The sequence below is a fragment of the Pogona vitticeps genome, chromosome 2 (genome assembly GCF_051106095.1).
Source record: "Pogona vitticeps strain Pit_001003342236 chromosome 2, PviZW2.1, whole genome shotgun sequence".
Lineage (NCBI taxonomy): Eukaryota > Metazoa > Chordata > Lepidosauria > Squamata > Agamidae > Pogona > Pogona vitticeps.
This window is the reverse complement of record NC_135784.1, coordinates 237,079,596-237,102,638: the sequence shown is the minus strand read 5'-3', so window position 1 is coordinate 237,102,638 and position 23,043 is coordinate 237,079,596. Positions and strand designations below refer to the sequence as shown.

Here is a 23,043-nt window from a genome sequence, read left to right as displayed (position 1 = left end):
GTGACACCTCTCATGGCACCCAGCAGGATCCAGTAGCCTTTGAGGGCAGACCATAGCAATAGGTCCCTGCGAGGGGAGAGAGCCATTGAGAGGTTACATTTTACCAGATGGTGATCTGACCATGACAAGGGGACTGACACAAAGTCAGTCACCACCAGACGACACTCACTCCAATTGGTGGAAAAAGCCAGGTCCAGTGTATGGCCACCCACATGGGTGGGGCCGATGACATGTTGGGACATGTTCAAGGAAGCCATGGTTTCCAAGAACTCAAGAGCTGGCCCAGTGTCTCTGCCCCTGCGTGCACGTTGAAATCACCCAAGACCAGAAGCCTCGGGGATCCCAACAATGCCGTGGAGACAAAGTCGGCTAGCTTCGGAAGGGAAGTGGCTGGGTTGCGGAGAGTGCGGAAGCCCAGCAAAATTCCAATACTGTCCCTGGCCCCAATCTACACATGGAGTCCCTCTAGACCCACCCTTACCACCGAGGAGCACCTAGTAACCTCTAAGATGGACTTATAAACAATAGCTACTCCCCCCTGCCCCTCCAGTCTACCCTGGTGCTGAATGGCATCACTGGGTGGACAGACGAAGCCAGGGGAGGACCCCCTCCCCACCAATCCACGCCTCGGTTATGCATGCCTGGTCTGCATTCTCCTCCAGGATAAGGTCGTAAATCACCTGGGCCTTATTGGACACAGACCTGGCATTCAACAGCACCAGTTTTAGAGGGCTGGCTGAGCTGGCTACCTCGATATTGACGGTTGATCACAGTCCCAGAACAATGAACACCCTTCAAGCATCTGTTCATCGTTCTTCTGACATGAGTAGGGACTGTGCCAATGCATATCTCCCTCTACCCGTGATCACCGAGATGTTCATAGGCCCCTTGCTGGGAGAGCAGTCCTTCTACTACATGTCCAAGGAAAAAGGGGGGGGGGAGAGCCTAAATTATTACAACAGATTACACAGTAAAATAAGTGCCCAAACTTAAAAGAAAGAAAAAAATCCAATTTGTAAAATACATTATATATATAAATAAAACAGGTATTAAAGACACCCAGATGTGTTTATCCCCCCCAAATAGTCCTAAGCTGCCATCCCCAGCCATTCCACTTCGTCCTCTTGAGTGTTGCTGGAGTTGAAGTTGTTATTATTGATATTAGTGACAGTGAAAACGCTGGAATATAAGTCTTACCAACAGGACAGGTCACAGAGATCTTAATAGTGGAGGCAGGAAATATCAGGAACACCACAGTCCAGACTAAAGATGACACTATCACTGCCATTTCCCTCCCTTGGTAAGCAAGTAAAAAATCACTGCCTCCAGAGGGAGCTAAAGGAGAGAACCTTTCTTGGGGAGAGTAGTGTCCTTTGAGGACCCAACATGGCGGTTTGCCGTTCCAGCTGACTGGGTCCCTCTACAGATAGCTCTCTCCCCCTCACAGCCGCCTCAGCTGTTCCCCCACAGCCTCTCCTCTGAGCCCAAGGTTGATCACTCTGCCTTTACCTCGTCGCCAAACACAGTGGAGGAAGACCCGGCGATCCTCAGGTTATAGGCTCCAGGCTTCGGTCCCAGACGGCCCCAGGTGGGCCTCAGCGATCCGTCAGGGCAACCTCTGTTGGGGAGAATTCTCCAACCGTTGCCCTCCGGTCTCCGGTCTCAGCCCTGGGTCCTCTCCTTCCCTCTCCTTCCCTCGATGTCCTCCGGGGGCAAGCAAGGAGCCTCCGAGCTCCGCAGAAAACCCTCACCGTCCCCGCATTTTGAGCTCCAGCTCCACCCGTGCTCACCCCAATGCTCGCTCCACACCTTGCATCCAAAATGAGCCCCAGGACTCAGGCTGCTCTCACTCCCAGCGCACAAATCAGGTAGGAGGGGAAGGCAGCTCAGGGACAGAAGAGGGAACAAAAGAAGAAAAATAAAATAAAATGAAAGAAGAGAGAATAAAAGAATAAAGGAAACAGGCCGGTGCGGAAAGGAAACGGAGCAGCGGAAAATGCTAGCCGCCTGCCGCCGGCGCCATCTTAATTAAAAACCTTGATAACCTTGTGGTTGGGCCAGCTGCTTGGTAGGGAAGTTTAACAAACAGATATACAGTACCATGACTATAGAACTGAGACTCTAGCTTACTTTACTTTTATTTGATTTTTACCCCGTCCCCCCCCAGACAAAGTCTACCCGGGGCGGCTTGCATACATAAAACCATAACAAAGAACATCTTACTGAGTGGTTATTAGATTGAGTTGCACTCATTTAGTTACCTTTCATGTATTATTAAATAATAAATGAACTGTGGTAACTTCACAGGGGAGCTCATTTTCTCAGTAGAACTCAGTTTCACCTTAAGTATGTTCCTTGCATGCTTTGAGGTTTCTTCTGATAGAGCTCCCACTTGGTGAAACACACTAAAACAATGCTGCATCGAGACATACAACGGAAGTGTTATTTCATCATAAACTGGTGATCCCCTACAAGTGGTGAAATAGAGACCTATATTTTTTGCTTGAGAATGTGTCTGTGTTCTTGGCACAGCAGGAAAGTCGCAGACCTTCAAAGACTAGACAGAGGCAACCTATCACTGCAAGTACAGTGGTGCCTCGCTTAACGAGCGCACCGTACAACGAAGAATCCGTATAGCGATCCCTTTTTGGGGATCGCTATACGGAGCTGCCCTAATTGCCGCACTCGCTTTGCGACGATTGGGGCGTCCGGCGGCCATTTTGGAGCCGCCAATCAGCTGATCAGCGGCTCCAAAATGGCCGCCGGATGACCTGAAATGGCCCCCGTCAGTGTTTTCGCGCCCTCCCCTTGCTTACCGAGGTCGCGAAAACGCTGCGGGGGGCCATTTCGGGTCATCCGCGGCCATTAAAATGGCTGCAGACTACCCGAAATGCCCCCCGCAGCGTTTTCGCGACCTCGGTAAGCAAGGGGAGGGCGCGAAAACACTGACGGGGGCCATGGGTCATCCGGCGGCCATTTTGGAGCCGCTGATCAGCTGATTGGCGGCTCCAAAATGGCCGCCGGACCGCGAAAACATCGCTGGAGGGGTAAGTTTGGGCGCCTATTGGAACGCATTAAACTAAGTTTAATGCGTTCCAATAGGCTTTTCCTCCCCCGTACAGCGATGTTTTCGCATAGCGAAGGTTAATCCGGAACGGATTAACCTCGCTATACGGGGCACCACTGTACACAGTACAAAAAAGATTGTCTGCTTAAGATCATCATCCGGTAGGGAACAAAGCTTGACTTTCCAACTGGTGTGCTTTATTGGAAAAACAGAAAAGCAGAATGACTGGGGGACAATTGACCTCATGCCTAAAAGGAACAGCAGGAAATAGTTGTATGTGATCTTCCTTTCAGCCAAGAGTAGAGAAGTTATAGCCCTCCAGATGCTGATGGAGGGCAAATTCCACTGGGAGTGGTGGAATTGAATATGCTTTTACAGACTACTATCCACTTTATCCAACTATTTAGATGTATTTTTAAAATAATGATTAGATTATTATAATAATCTTAGAACTGCAGAGCTAGAAGGGACCCTATGGATAATTGAGTCCAGCTTTGTCAGGAAGGCACAGTGGGGAATTGAACTCCCAACCTCTGGTTCCACAGACAGATACCTAAACCACTGAGCTATCCAGCATTATTACTGGCCTGTAACTAAGAAAAGGTCATAGTAAAGCATGTTAGTCTTGAAGTTACCAAACTTTTGTTGTTGCAATGTGTTGAGAAAGCTACACATGTACTGCCTCACAAATCAGGATAATTTAGTTTTCTGTGTAAGGACTATTGATTTATTGTGGGGAGCAGCATTCAGTAATGGGAGCCACTGCCTGCAATGTAGTCAAAAGTGCTGCTTCCTAAATTAAGCAATTTGGTGAGAACTAGATTTTCAATTTCTTCTATGCAATTATTCCACTTGACTGCCTAGTGGAAGACAATACAGTATTTGGTTAGTCTCACATCTGAAGGGGAGGTTACACCTGCAGAACTGGTACAGATTCTGAATTGCCCCAAAGTAAAAAAGTTCCCATGCTGCATGAAGTAAAGTTATAAAGAGAATTAAATGACTGCCTTTAATAAGTGTTTGTACAGGTTCCCCTTGACATTTATTCCAGTCGTGTCCGACTCTAGGGCACGGTGCTCATCCCCGTTTCCAAGGCATAGAGCCAAAGTTTTGTCCATAGACAGTTTCCATGGTCACGTGGCCAGCGACTAGACATGGAATGCCATTACCTTCCCACCGTGGTGGTACCTATTTATCTACTCGCATTTTTACATGCTTTTGATCTTCTAGGTTGGCAAGTAAAAATGTAACCAAGATTATTTGAGACTAACCAGTTTTATTGGAGTAACCATTCTTGAACTTTAGCTCACTTCTTCACATGCAAGCTGGCATAATTAGCGAACATCATTTATCACATAAGCTCAGTCACAGGGAATGTGATGGTGTTCACATTCCTAAGGAAAAAAGGTTGACATCATAATTAAAGAGGTTTGTAAATGAAGAGCTGTCGTGTTCATGAATTCTATGCCAACACAACTTGTTTGTCTTAAAGATGCCATTACTCTTTGGGTTTTTTTTTTTTTGCAGCAGGCTAATACCTCCTCTGTATTTTAAACACCCAGTGTGCTAAGAAGTTGTTTGTTAGATAGAAATTACAATGTATTATTTGATTTTAACTTTCCTTGAACAATTTCTAAGCTGTAGCAGAGAGATGCATGCATTTTATGATGTAACCACAAGTGTTTGAATCTTTAACCTTCCAATATCCTTGCTTTGAGGTATTTTGTGACCTCTAGTGGCAGCATGAGAAAAATGTTGATTTTTTTTCATATTATGTTGACTTCATGAAAGTGTTTGAAGTAGGCAAATACCCAAGTATTACATATTTATGGTGAGAAATACAATGGGATAGGAAGATTGCACAGTGGAATGAGAACATTAACATACCAAGTCAGAATTACTCATCAAGCTGAAGATTATCTGGAAGTTGAGTGATGGCAACTGGACTTCTTTCTTGTTAGATTGAAATGTTTTGCTACTCATCCAGGTAGCTTCTTCAGTCTGAGGAGAGTTGGTAGGTGTTACATACAGCACTGATGTTGCCTGTCTGTCATGGGTTTGGAGGGAAAGTTCCATCCTATGGGGAGTGGAAGGCGGGACATCAGGAGGAGGGGCTGTACTGTATATATATGTGGAGCGTGTGTGGAGAAGTTAGGAGAAGTAGAAGCAGCAGCTGGGAAGAAGAAGCTGGTGTGGGGGTCTGTGTGTCAGACAGGGTACTACTGTGTGTCAGTCAGTACCAACCTGATAGGTTCAGGTGTCTGTATGGTTAGCCAGAACTGATAGGTTCAGGGTCTGTGCTTCAAGTTAAGTGTTCTGAGTGAACCAAACTGTGTGTATGCATGATTGAGACTAAGCCACGTTACTGTATCTTATTCACCTGATCATTTTATTTTCCCTGTGTGTTGTTTTAAATAAACCTTATTCTTTTATTTGTTGAAAATCCATCCCTGGTCTGTGTGACTTCTTATAGGGAATGGTTGGTGGCAGCTTAGTGAAAGTGTGGCATCCTCCAGTAGGTCTGGGTTTGTCACATTGATTGGTGTCCAGCGTGTGGGATACGACTGGTCCAGTTGTCCAGTGGTACAGCAAAGCCTTGGCAAGTGTGCCCAGAGCAAGGGGGGTCTAGTCAGGGACAATCTGAGAGCACGTAGGTAATCTTCTAGGTGTACCTCACGGGGAGGTGCGCTAGTAGAAGAACGTGTAACCTCAGATTGGGGACTAGATTAGGGAGCTCTGAGGCAGCCTGTTTTGGCGGGAAAAAAGCTGAGGCAAAACTGTGTAGTAGCAGTGATCTAGCCTGCCTGCTGAGAGGCCTAGCAGAGGGGGGTAGACTCTGGCTCGCAACTGTTGCAAGTTAGTGCTGAAGAACAGCAGTAATCTATAGAAAGCTGGTTCTGAGGCAAAAGGAAAAAAAAAAGTGGTCGCTTTATTTTGAGGCTTGACTTTTGAAAGCAGCCTGTTCTGGGGGGGGGATTATGCCCTTGACTCGAAGCCAAATGGCAGAAATGGGTGAAGTGAAAGACCCCCAGGAAGACCAAGGTTCTGAGGATGAATTTGGCTCAGTGCAGGGTGACAGCACGGGAGAACAGAACCCAGAACTCAGAAAATTGCTCATAGCCCAACAGCATGAAGTGAGGGTGAGGGAAATGGAGGAAAGGGAGAAACAGAGACATTTCGAATTAGAGAGAGAGAGAATGGAAAAGGAGGAAAGATTAGAGAGAGAAAGAAGGCAATTTGAAATAGAGAAAATGGAAAGAGAAGAAAGATTGGAGAGAGAGAAAATGGCGTTTGAGTTGAGGAAATTGGAACTGATAAATCAGAACAATAATAACAATAGGGATTCTGAGGGAGGCCAATTGTCTAAAGCTGACCTGAAGAAATTCCCTGTGTACCACAAGGGAGATTGTCCTGAGGTGTTCTTTTCCCTAGTGGAAAGAGCGTTTGTGGACTTCTCAGTAAGGGAAACTGAGAAGATGACCATCATGCGATCTTTAATCAGTGGCAGCCTTGCAGAAGTCTATGCAGAGATGCCAGAGGAACTGATGAAAGATTTTGCAGAGTTTAAAAAACTGGTGTTTGCCAGACATGGGATAAATGCGGAACAGCTGAGGCAAAGATTCAGGTCAATCACCAAGAAACCAGAGCAGACTTTTACCCAAGTGGGGGCCCAATTGGTGAGGCTGCTATAGAAATGGTTATCTCAGGAGGGGACAGAGACCTTTCAGCAGCTCAAAGACTTGATAGCGCTGGAACAGTTCTATTCAGTCCTGCATGGGGAACTGAAATTCCAGGTGAGGGAAAGGAAACCGAAATCTGTGGCAGAGGCAGCCGAGATCGCAGATTTTATTTATCAAATCAGAAAGCCCTTAGGTGATGAGGGGAAATCGATAGGTAGACCCAAGGAAACCTACAGCAAGTACTCTCAGGGACCAGGAAGAAACCAGCAAGTGGGAGGGGCCCATGGTGAAGGGAAGCCCTCAGACATGAAACCAAGACCTCAGATTTTGGAGGGAAAACCAAAACAAGATGAGAAAGACTCAAAATACAGCAGAAAGTGTTATTTCTGTCAAGGAAAGGGCCATCTAATCTCAGAGTGTGAGAAATTAAAGCAGCTAAAAGGAATTGTGCCTCAGGATTCGAGTGGAACCAAGCCAAAAGCTGTGTTCTGTGTCCAGAAAGAGCAAAGCTCCTTGTCACTGAGGGAGCCTGTTGCCATGGCTACTCAATCTGGAACAGTGACATCTGCTGATCAGGCTGAGGAAAATGGTCCTCTTGTGGAGGTCAAGCGCTGCTTGCTCGTGAGAACAGATTCTCAGTTGTTTGAAACAGCAGGGGTGGACGTAGGAATACTTGACCATCAGTATCGGGGGTTGAGGGACACTTGTTCCCAGGTGACCCTGTGCCATCCAGATATTATTCCTAGGGAATATATAATCCCAAATGAGAGCATGAAGGTGGCAGGGATTGAGGGGCAGGTGATCTCACTGCCAGTAGCGGAGGTACCTGTGAACTTTCAAGGCTGGAGGGGAGTTTGGCGGCTAGCAATTTCATCGACTCTGCCAGCAGCCGTGCTCGTGGGAAATGACCTGGCTGAACATGTGAAACGGGTGCTAGTGATTACACGTTCACAAGCCACCACGGGGACAGTTCAGGGGGGTATTGATGAGCCAGAGACGGAAGCAGAGGGGAGTTCAGAAGCTGTGGTGGAAACCTTAACCACAGACAGCCGATTTGGCCAAGAGCAAAAGGCAGACGCCACTCTCCAAAAGTGTTTTGAACAGGTGACTGACGCCCAGCTAACACCTGAAACCCCAGTGAGATTTCTAGAGGAAAAGGGGATTTTGTATAGAGAGACCCTGAGGAATATCTCCAAAGGGGGAGATGGGATCAGAAGTCAGCTAGTGGTACCTGAAAAGTATCGCCCCATGATCTTACAAAGGGGGCACTCTGACATGTTTGCTGCGCACTTAGGGGTGAACAAAACACAGCAGAGAATCACACAGAATTTTTACTGGCCTGACATAGGGAAGCAGATCAGGGAGTTCTGTAAACAATGTGATGTGTGTCAAAGGCAGGGGAATAGCCGCGACAGGACCAAAGCAAAGTTGTGCCCTTTGCCTGTGATTGACACTCCGTTCAAATGCATAGGGGTGGATATTGTGGGACCTTTGCCCAAGGCCACAAAGAGGGGGAACCGGTTCATTCTCACCATTGTGGACCATGCCACGAGGTACCCTGAAGCCCTACCCTTGACTAACATTGAAACTAACACAGTGGCAGATGCCTTGGTGGGGTATATGTCCAGGATGGGATTTGCCTCAGAAATAATCACAGATTTGGGCGCATCGTTCACATCGAAGCTCATGAAACGGTTATGGCAAATCTGTGGAATTAAACACAAGGAAACCACTGCCTATCACCCTGAAAGTAATGGGTTAACTGAGAAGTTCAATGGGACTCTAATGCGCATGATTAGGGCTTACTTGGCAGAGAATCCAAACAATTGGGACCAGAAGCTGCAATCCCTTTTGTTTGCTTATCGATCAGTGACACAAGCCAGTACCGGGTTCAGTCCGTTTGAACTTTTATTTGGGAGAAGGGTGAAAGGGCCCCTTGATTTGATCAAACAAAATTGGGAGCAGATCACCCAGGATGACCCACAAGATGTTGTGACATACATAGACTCTTTAAGGAATGACCTAAAGAGAAACCTAGAGCTAGCAGCAGAGACCCTGCAAGCTCAAAAGGTCAGAAAGAAAGCGTGGGATGACCAGAACGCCAGGGAGAGGCACTTTGACCCAGGGGAGGAAGTGCTTTGGCCTAGGCTCTGCAAGTGTCAGCTGGGTAGCCCAGAAATAAAATACTTGGGTCACATAGTAGGGGGAGGAGTGATAAAACCCCTAGAGGCTAAGATAGAAGCAGTTCGTGATTGGCCTAGACCCAACACCAAGAAAAAAGTCAAATCATTTCTTGGGTTGGTGGGCTACTACAGAAAGTTCATCCCGAGGTTTAGCGAGATTGCAGCTCCGCTGACCGATCTGACGAGGAAGAAGGCTGATGACCGCATCCCGTGGACCAGCGACTGTGAGGAGGCGTTCCAGAGGTTGAAGCAGGCGCTCATCAACTATCCAGTGCTGCGTGCTCCAGACTTCGACCGGGAGTTCATCATCTACACCGATGCTTCTAACAGCGGGGTAGGAGCAGTTCTTTGCCAGGAGGATGAGAATGGTGACCAGCATCCAGTGTCCTACCTGAGTAGGAAACTCCAGAAAGGTGAGAGACATTTGGCAACCGTGGAAAAGGAGTGTCTGGCCATAGTCTACGCGATCCAGAAGGCCAAGCCTTACATCTGGGGAAGACATTTTATTCTGTGCACTGACCATTCACCACTGCAATGGTTAAAGACAATGAAAACCCACAATAGTAAACTTATGAGGTGGGCTTTAAATCTGCAAGACTATGACTTTGAAGTGAAGGTGGTCAGAGGGTCAGTGAACTGTGTTGCTGACGCCTTGTCAAGAAGACCTGAAGAATGAAGACGGCGAAAGAAACATGGACTATGTATATATTTTGATGACAAAAAGTCAAATGTGTCTGTTTATTAAACATGTTGGTTTGTATGAATAAAGGTAACTTGATGTATTGTTAATGGTAAATGTTTAAATGCCTAATAGAGTGTAAGTATAAGTAAGTATGGTATTGTATGTTATTATATGACTGTTTTTGTATGTTTTGGGTCCAGGTTGTTTTTTGGTGAAAAGCACCTTAGCTTTCCCCCTACAAAACAACTTATAAAGAGGGGAGGTGTTACATACAGCACTGATGTTGCCTGTCTGTCATGGGTTTGGAGGGAAAGTTCCATCCTATGGGGAGTGGAAGGCGGGACATCAGGAGGAGGGGCTGTACTGTATATATATGTGGAGCGTGTGTGGAGAAGTTAGGAGAAGTAGAAGCAGCAGCTGGGAAGAAGAAGCTGGTGTGGGGGTCTGTGTGTCAGACAGGGTACTACTGTGTGTCAGTCAGTACCAACCTGATAGGTTCAGGTGTCTGTATGGTTAGCCAGAACTGATAGGTTCAGGGTCTGTGCTTCAAGTTAAGTGTTCTGAGTGAACCAAACTGTGTGTATGCATGATTGAGACTAAGCCACGTTACTGTATCTTATTCACCTGATCATTTTATTTTCCCTGTGTGTTGTTTTAAATAAACCTTATTCTTTTATTTGTTGAAAATCCATCCCTGGTCTGTGTGACTTCTTATAGGGAATGGTTGGTGGCAGCTTAGTGAAAGTGTGGCATCCTCCAGTAGGTCTGGGTTTGTCACAGTAGGAGATCCCTGATATATACTCACCTTTGGTTTCACTTCCCCCTGGTCTCAATAGGCTTGTTAGAAGGACATGTACTTCATTATTCGTTGGCATATTCTTGTTAGAATTTTGATAGATTCTGTTTCTTTAGCTTGAAATAGTTCTATTGGTATTCCATCTGTGCTGGTGATTTATTTCTACCTAGTGCTTTCAGAGCAGCTTTCACTTCACTTTCTAAAACTGCAGGTTCTTTATCATAGGATTTGTCTTCGAAGAAATTTGTCTGTCATCCTTTTATCTCTTCTGTAGAGGTCTTCAGTATACTGTTTCCACTTTCTCTTTACTTTCTTTTTGTCAGATGGTGTGCTTTCCTGTTGGTCATTTAACATTCTTAATCTAGGCTTAAATTTTCCTTTGACTGCTTAGATCTTCTGAAAGAGACCTCTTGTTTTTCCCCTTTCGTTCTCTGTTAATTTACACAGGTTATTGTAATTATCTTTGTGTCTGTGTACAGTATTAGTCACTGAAATGCTGCATCCATGGTTCTGTCCCTTTTCCCCTTCCCTTTTGTTTTTTGCTTATCTTTGAAAGTTTTTTTCTGTCATCCATCTCGTTGTTGTTTTTTTCCTGTTTACTAAAGAAATTGTATTTTTGCATTCTTCCCTAAGAATATCTCTGGTTTCAAACCAGAGTTCCTCTGGTTCACCAACAGTTTAGTAATGCATATCTGTTCCTTATGTGGACATAATTAATCAGGAATGTTATTTAAATTATGTTACTTTTAGATTCTTTTTCAGCTTTACTCTAATGTTCTACATAAACAGTTCATGATCAGTACCACAATCACTCTGGGTCTTGTTTTGACTGAAATAATACAGATTCTTCATTTCCTGCTTCCAATTACATAGTCTGTTTGACTTCTGTATGTTTATACATTCCATGTTTTGCTTTACAGTTCCCAGTTTACCTTGATTCATGCTTCTCACATTCCATGTTCCAATTATGTGTTGAACAGTATCAGACTTTTCTTTTCCCTTCTGTGTGTGTCAGACACTATTTGTCTTTCCCGCTTTAATCTAGTTGTGTCATTAGTAGCAGCACTATTTGCACTTGTCCTTTGTTCTTCCCCAGTAGCTGATCAAGTACTTCCCAACCTGGGAGTCTCATCTTCCAACTCTATCTCTTGATTCATTTTGGGCTGTCTCATCACAGGATTTTCATGATAAGGAAAGTTCATCAGGGGTTTACCATTACCACCTTCTGCATAGTTCTAAGAAAAGTTAACTTGAGTGTCACTGCCATTGTCTCCTCCAACAGTGTGACCTTCAGTTATTGCTGCTGCCTTGAAAAAGGTGGATGCATCTTAGCCTGGCGTTGCTGCTGGTCTTTCACCATAATAAATTCAATTAAAAATTAGCCTGGTGTCTCCTGCCATTACGAAACTTAGCTGTACCCCATTTTTATTTACTTTCTATTTTAGTCTAAAGTTCTAGATTGGTTTTGAAAGGTCTTGAACTGAGTTCCCTATTAACCCGAATAGTGGCTACTTTGTGGACATAATTCATTCCAAGAAGCACTCTGAGATGGATGGAAATTGGCCTGGGATTTTTGGTGGGGAGAGGGGGGTTACCCCCTACCCAGGCCAAATCTAAATCCTGAGGTTCCTCCTTCAGTTTTTCTCCTTCTTTGCCTACTGGCTAATAGAGTCTTCCAGTGCTGCTGTTTAGTAATCTTCCCCATCCCTATAATTTCTTTTCAATTTCCTGGCTTTCATCTCCTAAATGAAACAGTTGTGCTGCTTTGGCCTACCCATTAACATCATTACTGTAGTCATATATCTTGTAGGCCTCATGATGATATTCTTGATTTATCAGATTAAAGCTTTGGGATTTCCTGTTTCTTTTCCTCTCAGCAAAGTCCATGATAAGAGCAAGAAGGAGGAAGGAAGAAGAAAGGCGGGAGATATCAAATGGGATGAGTTTTTAAAATTATTATTTTATAAACTAAACATTACAAAATAGTACAACAATAGAAAAGAAGAAGAAAAATATACTAAACAAGTTAAAAATATGACATGAAACGTATCTTGCATCCAGTGTACATTGTCCACCCTCGGGATATATCCTTTTAAAAATTAATTAATTAATTTGTTTATTTGTTTTAATTCCTTTCTAATTCACATATCCGGTTTCTCTCCAAAAATATGATGAGCCTTATCCTTGAATCTAACATTTTCCAAGCACATACAATACATTCCACATATCCTTAAACTGATTCACTTTCTAAATTTTTCTAAATTTCTAAAAAAAATTCTAAATTTCAATCCACACATTAATTTATCATTAATAGCAATATTGTTTCTTGATACCATTCCTCCATATTTTTTAAAAAATTGTTACTATTCCAATTTCTTGGAATAATCAGTCTTGCCACACTTACAATAATAATAATAATAATAATAATAATAATAATAATAATAATAATAATAATAATAATAATAATAATAATAAAAAAAATTCCTTCCTCCCCATTATATTTTAATGTTTCTACACATGTTTAACAAAGCTATCATTGGACACTTGTATATTTATACTCACAAATTTCTTTATGTCATTAAGCCACCCAGACACCTTTGGGTAGTGTGGGTGGCATATAAATAAAATAAAATGAAAAATAAATAAAAATTACATACATACATACATACATACATACATACATACATACATACATACATACATACATACATACATACATACATACATACATACATACATACATAATGCCATTGTCCAAAACCTTCTGCATCATTTCATATGTCTACCTCATATGAAAACATGTGCCCAGTCCTTTCTTACATCTCCAGCAGATACATAGTACTTCATTATTCGTTAAATTCAATTTCACCAGAGTTAAATACCATTTCCATGTTACTTTATAATAATACTCCTTAACTCTTATAGCCACACTTATCAAATGGGCTAAGTGAGCGAGAGAGGGCTGGGAACAGCAGCCACCCAAGCAAGGAAGAGCAAAGTCCGTCTCTTTAATCAGCAGAAACAAAACTGGAACTGGGTGGCTTCAGTTCCAAGTTCAAAGAAACATGGGAGGGAAAAAGGGCAGCGGGAATTGGGATAAATTGTCTTGAGGCTTCCCCTCCCTTCAGCTTCTTCACATTTAGTTCCAAACTTTGAAGAAGGGCTGTTATCGCCCCTCCTTTCCTTGGACCTGTGATTAAGGGAGAAAGAGGGCAAGCCTTTCTGGCTTTAACCTAACAAAGGGTGCTAGAGTGTAATGTGAGAACACTACATTTGAACAGTTCTTAATATAAAGCATTTATTGTGTTGAGCTATTTCAATTGCTTTTGTTTGATTTGTTCATTGCAAAGAGCTGAAAGTTTGTAAATTTTGACAGTAAACATGATTTGCAATGGGGTGTGTGTGAAATAATTTTGATTACAGCTGGGGCAGAACAGGGCTTCGCTCCAGCCAAGATAAAGTAAATATTTTTGTAGTGGATCATGAACTAGAATAGATGCTAATCTGAGGTGTCTGGGATTGTCAGAGTGGGTGCACATTCAGCCTTGTAAAGAACAGGTTTTAATGAATTATTGTGCTCCTTTGGTCAGTTCTGTGCACACTGTAAAATATATTCTTGTACATATAATTTGTTAGTTTTTAAAGTGCTACAATATTTTGCCTTTTTTGCCCCCACCCCTTTTCTCTTGCCAACATGCTAAGGCAGACGACTTCTTTGAATAAAATGTTTTTTTGGAAAATATATTATTGGGATGCTGGAAGGAAGAGAGGGAGGAACCTGCTTAGCATCTTGGCCTACAACCCAAGCCAAATACAGGTTCTTGCTGCTATTTTTTAAAAGTATATTTTATGGTAATTTACATGGATATTATTTTGTTATTCTTAAAATATTGTTTATACCCGTGTTGGCTTTGTGTGTTGCTTTTGGAACACCCTGTTTTCTAAAATATGTCAGACTTAGCACTTTTCCTAAGAGCTAATGTATGCATCAAGTTAATCTCATACATCAGAGAGAATGTGTTCGTTCCCCCCTGCCATTCCACACAGGGCCTGTTCTCCTTGCAACTGCTGTCCAGCTGGCACCCTCTCTTTGCTGCTTTGTGGCTGATTATAAGGAACCTTGCTTTCTCGCTGTGCTTTCTTGCAGGTACAGGAGAAAGCGGAAAGAGCACCTTTATTAAACAGATGAGGATTATTCATGGATCAGGCTATACAGAAGAAGACCGGAAAGGCTTCACAAGGTTGATTTATCAAAACATCTATTCTGCCATGCAAGCTATGATCAGAGCCATGGATAGTTTACAAATACCATACTCATCTGAGCAGAGCAAGGTACAGAATTTGCACAGTGCTATCACTTAAGTAGAGCTTAGGAGATACAATGAGTCAGGGTGGAAGTAAGTAAGAGGGTTGCAAAGTGTATATTTGAGAGACCTGAGGCTTCAAACGAAAAGCAGTCTATTCTGGCTGCTGCTAAGAGTATCCTAATCAATGTTGTGTGCCATGTTATTAATGCTTTCAAATTCTGAAAGCATTAATAAGCCTGTCTAGAAATACTTCGCCCTATAATATGAGGGACAGTCTAAAAATGAATTAAGCAGAATCTGATCCCAGAAGGGGGCTGCTGCAGGATTGAGAAAGCCGTATATGGAACAGCGACCCTGCATCAGCAGGAGGTTGGACTAGTGTAGTGGTTTCCAATTTGGGTAATCCAGATGTTCTTGGACTACAACGCTCAGAAATCCTGGCCAGTGCAGCTAGTTGTGAAGCCTTCTCGGGAACCACTGGACTAGAGGACAGTTGGGGTTGATTCCAGCTCTACAGATACATGATTTGATAAACGATAACCTCTGCAACATCTCAAGCAGAGAGGCAACATTTCTTTGTCAATATGAAGTCCGGGGTGTATGAAAGACCACATATGAATGGCTTTCAACAAGGCTTCCATAGGAGTTTGGGAATTGATGAAGCCATCTGAATTTGGTTCCACTGATTGCCCAAATCTTTGCCAAAAAGCCTAGATAGGCAGCTTGATGTTTTTCGCTCTTACAGTCCCTAGCCATTTGCCTGACTAACTGGGGCTTACAAGATTTGTAGTCCACAGTATCTGGAGGGTAGAAGTTTATCTACCCAGCTGTTTCAAAACAAAATTCTTTCAACTCCCACCCTACGACCCACACAGTTCTTCGAAGTGGCCTAGTACAGTGGTTCCCAATCTTGCTTAACTCAGGTGTTCAACACCAGTTATGCTGGCCATGGTTTCTGGGAATAGCAGTCGAAGAACATCTGGGTTACCAAAGATTGGGAACTTAATGGCCTGGTAGATCAAACCCTTCGTTTTTTCTACTGTTACAAAGTTCTGGTTTATGTAATTGGACACAATTGTTTATATTTGTCATGAATAAGGATCACCAGTTTTGAGTGCAATGTATGAATAATGAGCATAGGCGGTTCATTCTAACCCTTTCAAGTATAGATAACTTCTGATGGCGTGTAGACAATGTACTACAGCAGTGTTTCCTAACCTGGGTTTCACAAAGTATTTTCTGGGGGGGTTGCAGGTCACCTTATATGTGTTGCAGCCCTAGTTAAATAATTTCTTCCTTGACCATTCAGAGTGGGATATTAAAGTTAGCATCTACGTATATGTATGAGAAACAGGCCCTTTTGGGGGAGAAAGAAGCCTCTACTTTCTGACATGGGATGACTTTACGCCATTAATTTTTTTTTAATATGAATGTGAGTCGCAGGTTACTTGGCTATTATAAAAGAGAGTTGAAACTCGAAAAATATTGGGAACTACTGTTGTAACAGACACAGTATAGATATACCCTTGCTACCTCACTGTGAAAGCCAGCCAAGAGAGCCTAAGATAGTTTTTCGTATGCTCCTTAATATTAATCCTTAGGAAGAAACGGTTCTTGGAAATTTCGAAGCTGCTCTTGCTTGTTTATATTTGAAAAAGTAAAGGAAGTTGTAGTTATTCTTCCCTCTACATTTCTTCACCAGTGTTGTGTTATTCCTTCAGATGAAATGTTGCAAAACATAGCTATGTGACTGTTCTTTTCATGCCTAAATATGTATTTCTAATCCAATTCTTCAAAGAACCCTCCGGTTTTTGAATGTGAGATATTGTGCTTCTGTATCTATGATTTGAAGCACCAGTCAGTGGCCTGATATTGCTCCACAGTATTGTGCCCATGTTGCCAGCAGCAATGTTGACAAGACCAATGGTAGTAGTCAAGATAGTGTACTTTTGTGCTCACTACCATTCACAAAATGACACCAAGCAAGGGGAAATCCCAGAAATTGACTCCTTTATTAATCAGTTAACCTCTTCTCACCCAAACATAAAGCAGTTGTCAGGGTTGTTTTTCAACAAGTGAATGGTAGTGAGCAGGTGAGGGTATCGTGTAGAGCAGTGGCCCCCAACCGTGGGCCTCCAGATGTTCTTGGACTTCAACTCCCAGAAATCCTGGCCAGCAGAGGCAGTGGAGAAGGCTTCTGGGAGTTGTAGTCTAAGAACATCTGGAGGCCCGAGCTTCGGGACCACTGGTGTAGAGCATCTTTACTGACTTTTTAAAGAAAACCTGCCATTTGAACTGTCATTGCCCTATAGCCTTCCTGGCAGAAAGCTGCAACAATGCATTTACTTTGGAATGCTCTTCCTGGTAAGTCTGTGTAACAAAGTCACTGTTTACCCCTTTTGAAAGGCCTCTTTTGAGGATCAATATTTCAGCCCCTTAAGCCTGGAGTCCTTACAAATAAAAAAAAAGTGGGTAGGACCAGCCATTCTCTTTCAAGATAAGCAAGATTGGTCTTTTCAGTTTGGTTGATCTCTTTTAAATCTGGGGATGTTTAAAGGTTGCTTGTTTCTGCATGAGGATGAAAAAACAATTTTCCCTTAAAAAACCCATAATTCAAAAACCCTTTGCTCAAACTTCCCAATGTTTGGCACAGAGCAAGGGCAGACTGCCTGCTATGTCTATGCCAAATTTGGTGAAGTTCAGTTTCAATGTTATACATGTTATCTTGTTTGGGCTGCCCCTATTTTTAGAATTGCATTGTAGAATATTGATTTGCTTTGTCAGTACAAATTGTGCAGTGATAATAATCTGGCTTCCAAAGTATAATGCTAGGACTTGTCATGTGGCTGTGAAAGATGACCTGTAAGCACTTATATGGCACCACCAGGTTTTGTCTTTTCCAAATCTCATTTTACCAGTTATATACTGTACCGGTATGTCATTGGGGTGAGTTTGCTTGAGCTCTCCTTGCCATTTGAATCTGATAGGTCTGGACCACTTTTTGCAATAGCAGAGGAAAGATGTGTTTAAAACTTTTTTTAAAAAAACAGACCCTATTATAAAGGACTTGAGTTTTGTGATCGATATGACTAAATTACTGCCTGAGGGTGGAGGGCTTTTAAGCAGATTTATAACCTAATGCTCTTGAGATGTGTTTGCTACTGTCTTATCCAGAATCAATTGAAAAACATGTGAATCAGCTTTCCTGCAAAATATAGATCTGTTAGAAGAACTCTGATAAGCCAGTACTAAGGCAAATTACATTGATTCAGTGGATCTACTCTGGTTGGGATAACAGTTCATCTCTTAAATGGCTGCTGCTGAACTTTTTCATTTGCAGCAATGAAAGAATGTGATTAACAGTACAATTACATATGTTGAGGATGGGCAACTTCTTTTAGCTCGAGGGCTTAACTGTATTTCAGGTAACTGTGCCAGAAATGGGAGGGACAGCAGATAAAAAGTGGAACTGAAAATACAAACATATTTTAACGTGAAGCTTTTAGTGCCAGGAGTGAAGCCTTAGGAGAGGCATTTCAGTGAGAATATATAATACCAAACCTGGGAAAACCGACAACTCTACTGTGTTTTGTTGGATCTATTCCCAGGTAAATAAGAAGAGAAATTTAAATGAGGAAACAGAGACACAAAATCAGTCTGATAGTACAAAGCACAGAAAGAAATGTTGCTTTGTCTTGATGATTACTCTGATGGCAGTAATGCATCCTGATGCTCTAAAGCCCTTTCTAAGTAATGGCATGTAATTTCACAGTCCTTAAAACATCCAGAAAAACATTTCGCTTAGTGGGTTCAAATTGCACCAAACAAAATGGCGCCAGTTCTCTACTAACAGGGTAATTGCATGTTTTTCCATGATAACAAATTCTGTTTCTGTACCAAATTGTAGCATCTATACCCAAAGCAACAGCAAATGCACATTTATGTTGTAGTTTGCTTCCAAAATGCTCTGGCTGGAAAATAAAGTGATTATGATGTCTGGAGACAAACTGAGGAAGGAGAGACATTGGCTGTTACTGGGATACATATATCAGCTTTCAACTGACTGTGATGTAATGAAACATGCATTCGGTGCTGTTTTTACCTTTATACTCTTACTTGTATGTGTTTACCTGCTGCAGTGAATTCACTGTCAAGTGAAATCAAAAACACTCCAGGAGTTTTATTTCAGAATTAAATTCTAATGATTAAAAAAAATATAGGGGTAGCTTGCAGGTAGAAATGAAACCAAAATCTCACCATGATTGCTCCCCCACCCACGCTGAGCACGAAGTAGCACAGTCAGGTATAGAGTGCATTGAGGCTGACAGCCAGAGTTAATAGGTGGTATGTAAAGAAACATGAGAATCATTAAACTTAGAGGCAATATGCACATTCCACCTCTCAGGACTGAGTATAAACTGTCACAGTGGTGCCTCAACTTACGAATGTCCTGACATACGACCATTTCAAGTTACGACCAGCTCCGGCCGCAAAATTTTGCTTCGACTTGAGGCCAGAGCTTCCAGTTACAAACACAAAAAGGCAGGGAGGAAAGGCGGGAAATTCAAATTGCTAACCGTTGGTGGCAAAGAGGCTGCTTCTTTGTAGCTCTTTCGCTGCAGCAGTTAGAGAGTATGCGATCGAAGGGGGCTTCGGACTGCCTGGTAAGGTAAGGTGCTGTTTTCTGCTTTTAAAAAACTGTTCTGGGTGGGTTTTGCAGCTTGGTTTTGGGCTGGAGGTTATGTTTCTGTGCTGTGATGGGTCTTAGGGGGTTTGTTTATTTTTTGGTGTTTTTTCCCCATTTCCGATGGGTCTTGGGGGGTTTGGTTGCCTTTTGGGGTTTTCCCTCCCATATCTGATGGGTCTTGCATGCTTCCGTTGCTTTTTCCTTTGCTTTCTTTGCATTTCCGATGTGTTTTCCCCCTTCCATCGGAAGGGATTTATCGCATTTCCAATGGTTCTTGCAGTGATTTTTTTCCGTTATTTTTTTCTTCGGCTGGAACAGATTAATTGCATTTCAGTGCATTTCAGTGGGAAATGGTGCTTTGACTTACGACCATTTCAATTTACGACCGGAGTTCTGGAACCAATTAAGTTCATAAGTCAAGGCACCAGTGTACTTGTTGCTCCTCAACCCAGTGTCATTATGTTTAAAACAAACAAATGAACAAACCCAAGTATTCTTAGATTACTGGTTTCCATGTTATTTCTTCTGCAGGGATGAATTGCAAGGTTGTTTTTTGGCTACTTTTTAATTACGGTGGTTATTCATTCAGGCTGCAGTTTTACCTTTCAGTCCTGCCACATTTTGGAAGCTTGAGATCTCTACCTGTGCCCTTTAACTTGGTACAAAGTTGTGCAGTGGCAAGAAATGTCATGTGCTGTCTCTCAGCCACTCAGTGTCATTGTCTTGTATGTTCTCACCAGGTACAGTGGGGTCTCGACTTACGAACTTAATTCGTATTGGAAGGCGGTTTGTAGGTTGAAAAGTTTGTAGGTTGAATCTGCATTTCTCATAGGAATGCATTGAAAACCATTTAATCCATATCTGCTCTTTTCCGTCCATAGAAACTAATGGGAAGCTGCTATTCCGCCTTCTACCACTAGAGGGGGGTATTTTTTATTTTTTATTTTTTTAGGTCAAGAAAAGTTCAGGAAAGGAGGGGGAGGCAGGGAACAGTTTGCAAAGCACTTTTGAAATCTTTTTTTCCAACGAAGCCAGTTTTAAAGCATGTTTTAAAGCATGTTGTGCTGACTTTTTCAGCACAAAGCCAACACAGGCAGGAGTCTGGAACTCGCACCTCAGCCTTTTCAGGTGCTGAGCAAGCCTCCAGAAGCCTCTTCAGAGCCAGCCGATCAGCTGTTAAGCGCGGAGAGGAGGGGGCAGGAGCAGAGAAAAGCACAAAATGGCTGCCAGGCTCCCTTCTGGGTGTCGGCTTTTATCTGTTTGCTGCTCTTTTTCCTGCAGTTCGGGGGCTACCAAGGCCTGGTAAATGACTTTCTTTTATTTATTTTTAGGTTTCTGATCCTTTTTTCGTCTCCAGAAGCCTCTAAGGGGAGGGAGGGGGCACTTTTTTCCTGTTCGTAACTCGAGGAAAGTTCATATGTTGAGTCCTTATTTCCATATCGGGCGGGTTCGTAAGTTGAATTGTTCGCAAGTAGGGTCGTTTGTAAGTCGAGACCCCACTTGTACAAAAATATCAGTTATTTGCTATCAGTAGTTTTCATAACCGATTTTTACTTTTGTTTGTTTTTAATGGAAGCGGTAAGTTAGAAAAGCCAAGTTTTACACAAACAAGCAAGGGAAATTAAGATTTTGTTCTATCTTTCCTTTCCCATCCCTCCCTCCCTCCCTCCCTTTTTTAACTGCAAAAGATCATAACATTTCTTCAAGCCATCGCGGCCCCTCCCCCCCCCAAGATCTGCGGACCACATGTTAAGAACCTATGATCTAGGGATTTAAACATTTACGGAGGACAATAACGTTGCATGTTCTTTCTTCCAATAGGAAAATAAAAGTGAAAATTTGTATGGATTTTCAGAATGATTTTCTGTGTGAACTTGCTCCTTGAATTCTTTGTATATAAAGGCAAAGCAATGTAATAAAAAACATTTTTAAAGAACTGTTGAAATATGCACTGTGTACGCCTGGTGTAGTTACAGGAGCATAGGAAGCTCTCTTATATGGAATCAGACCATTGATCCATTTAATTAGTAGTGCCATTTGACTTCTGATGTCCCTCCAGAGTATTAGGCAGAATTCTTTCCTAGCCTTACCTGGAGATCCTTGCTGCTCCCTGGTTGTCTCCCATCCAGATACTAACCAGGACTGACCCTGCTTAGGTCTTAAAACCAGATGAGACTGGGTGTGTTCAGGACAGAATGGTGGTCAATGCCTAGCCGCTTTCATGAAAGCACAGCTCCCTATTTACACTGGGGCTGTCTGCTCAATGCCACAGGAGGTGGGAATGGAGTTAAGGTGCCAAGGAATGGTCGTTTAACTAGAATATTAGGCTTGCATTTATGTAAATACTGTAAGAGGAGAGATTAACTGAAGTGTGGGAAATCTTAGGCCTGAAATGGCAAAGAAGAGCATACAAATGAGTGCCACTTCCCACAGGAAGAGAACCTAAAACTAAGCAACAGAAAAGAACACAAGAGTAAATATATATCTGGCCAGCAGTTAAAAAAACCCCACCCCTCCACATAGTAATGGGAAAGTGTGGGCCAGTTTTGAAATCTTGCTTTCCTCACCCACAATTCCCAGTCCAAATATATTTTTAGGATTCTAAGTCATTCGAATGACAGTTCAGAAAAACTAATTCTGGATATTCTCTCTTTGCTGTTATTTCATTTCATAAGCTGCTTTTTAACTTGAGTAGTAGATGGATTTTGTAGTTTAAGAGACTATTCAGAGAAACAGAAATGCCACTAATGATTCCTAGACTCTCTGTATCTGTGTGGCCACTTAGCTTTCTTGTAAGTTATCCTTTGTATGTTGGAGATAAGCTGTTAATAATTCATTATTGATTGACATTTTATTTATTTTATTTGATAGAACAAGGAATCAGAAACAAAGCAAGAGAATGACTCATGGAACTCTGTGAAGCCAATACTTGGTTTTTGCAAATAATAATAAACAGATTGCTGATAGGAAAATAAAAGCAGGAAACAAGGGGAAAACAAATGTTGTTGTAAAATTTGGCCTAAGACAAGGAAATAAAACAGAAGAATGACTTGTAGAAATCTGAAACCAACACTCTTTTTATTGCATATACATGTTTTGGGCAACCAAATGGACAGCTGTACTCATGGGTATCAACAGATGGCCAATACAAAAATCAAACAGATTATGTAATAGGAAGCAGGAGATGGAGAATATGTATCCTCTCAGCCAAAATAAGAACAGAAGCAGACTCTGGTACTGAATGTGAATTGTTTTTGTCAAAAATTACAGTAAAGCTGAAATACAACATAAAAAGACTCATTGTATGTAAATATAATTTAAATAAAATTTCTAATGATTTAAAAGTGTACATAAAAATGGATTTACATTACTAAACTCATCTGATCATTAACCAGAAGAACTGTGGATTGAAACCAGAGATATTAGGGAAGAATGCAAAAAGACAATTCCTGTGGTAAAAAGAAAAGCCTAGATGGATGATGGAAGAAGAGCTTAAAATTGTTAAGAAGCAAAAGTGGGGTCAGAACTCTGAATGCAACTTTTGAGTGATTATCGCTTAGAGACAAAGTGAAATATTATAATGACTAATACAAAGAAATAGAAATGACTAGTACAAAGAAATAGAACAGGACAACAAAGGA

At 42.2% G+C, this 23,043-nt stretch overlaps 1 protein-coding gene across 2 annotated transcripts in view; it reads left to right on the top strand.

Annotated features, from left to right (window-relative positions):
* Positions 1 to 23,043, top strand: part of LOC110076000 (guanine nucleotide-binding protein subunit alpha-14) — a 93,503-nt gene that overhangs the window by 43,323 nt on the left and 27,137 nt on the right. For both annotated transcript variants that reach the window (XM_072992235.2, XM_020787776.3), the window contains exon 2: positions 14,556 to 14,740. In XM_072992235.2, coding sequence (XP_072848336.2) covers positions 14,556 to 14,740 — 185 coding nt within the window. The remainder of the gene's footprint in view (positions 1 to 14,555; positions 14,741 to 23,043) is intronic.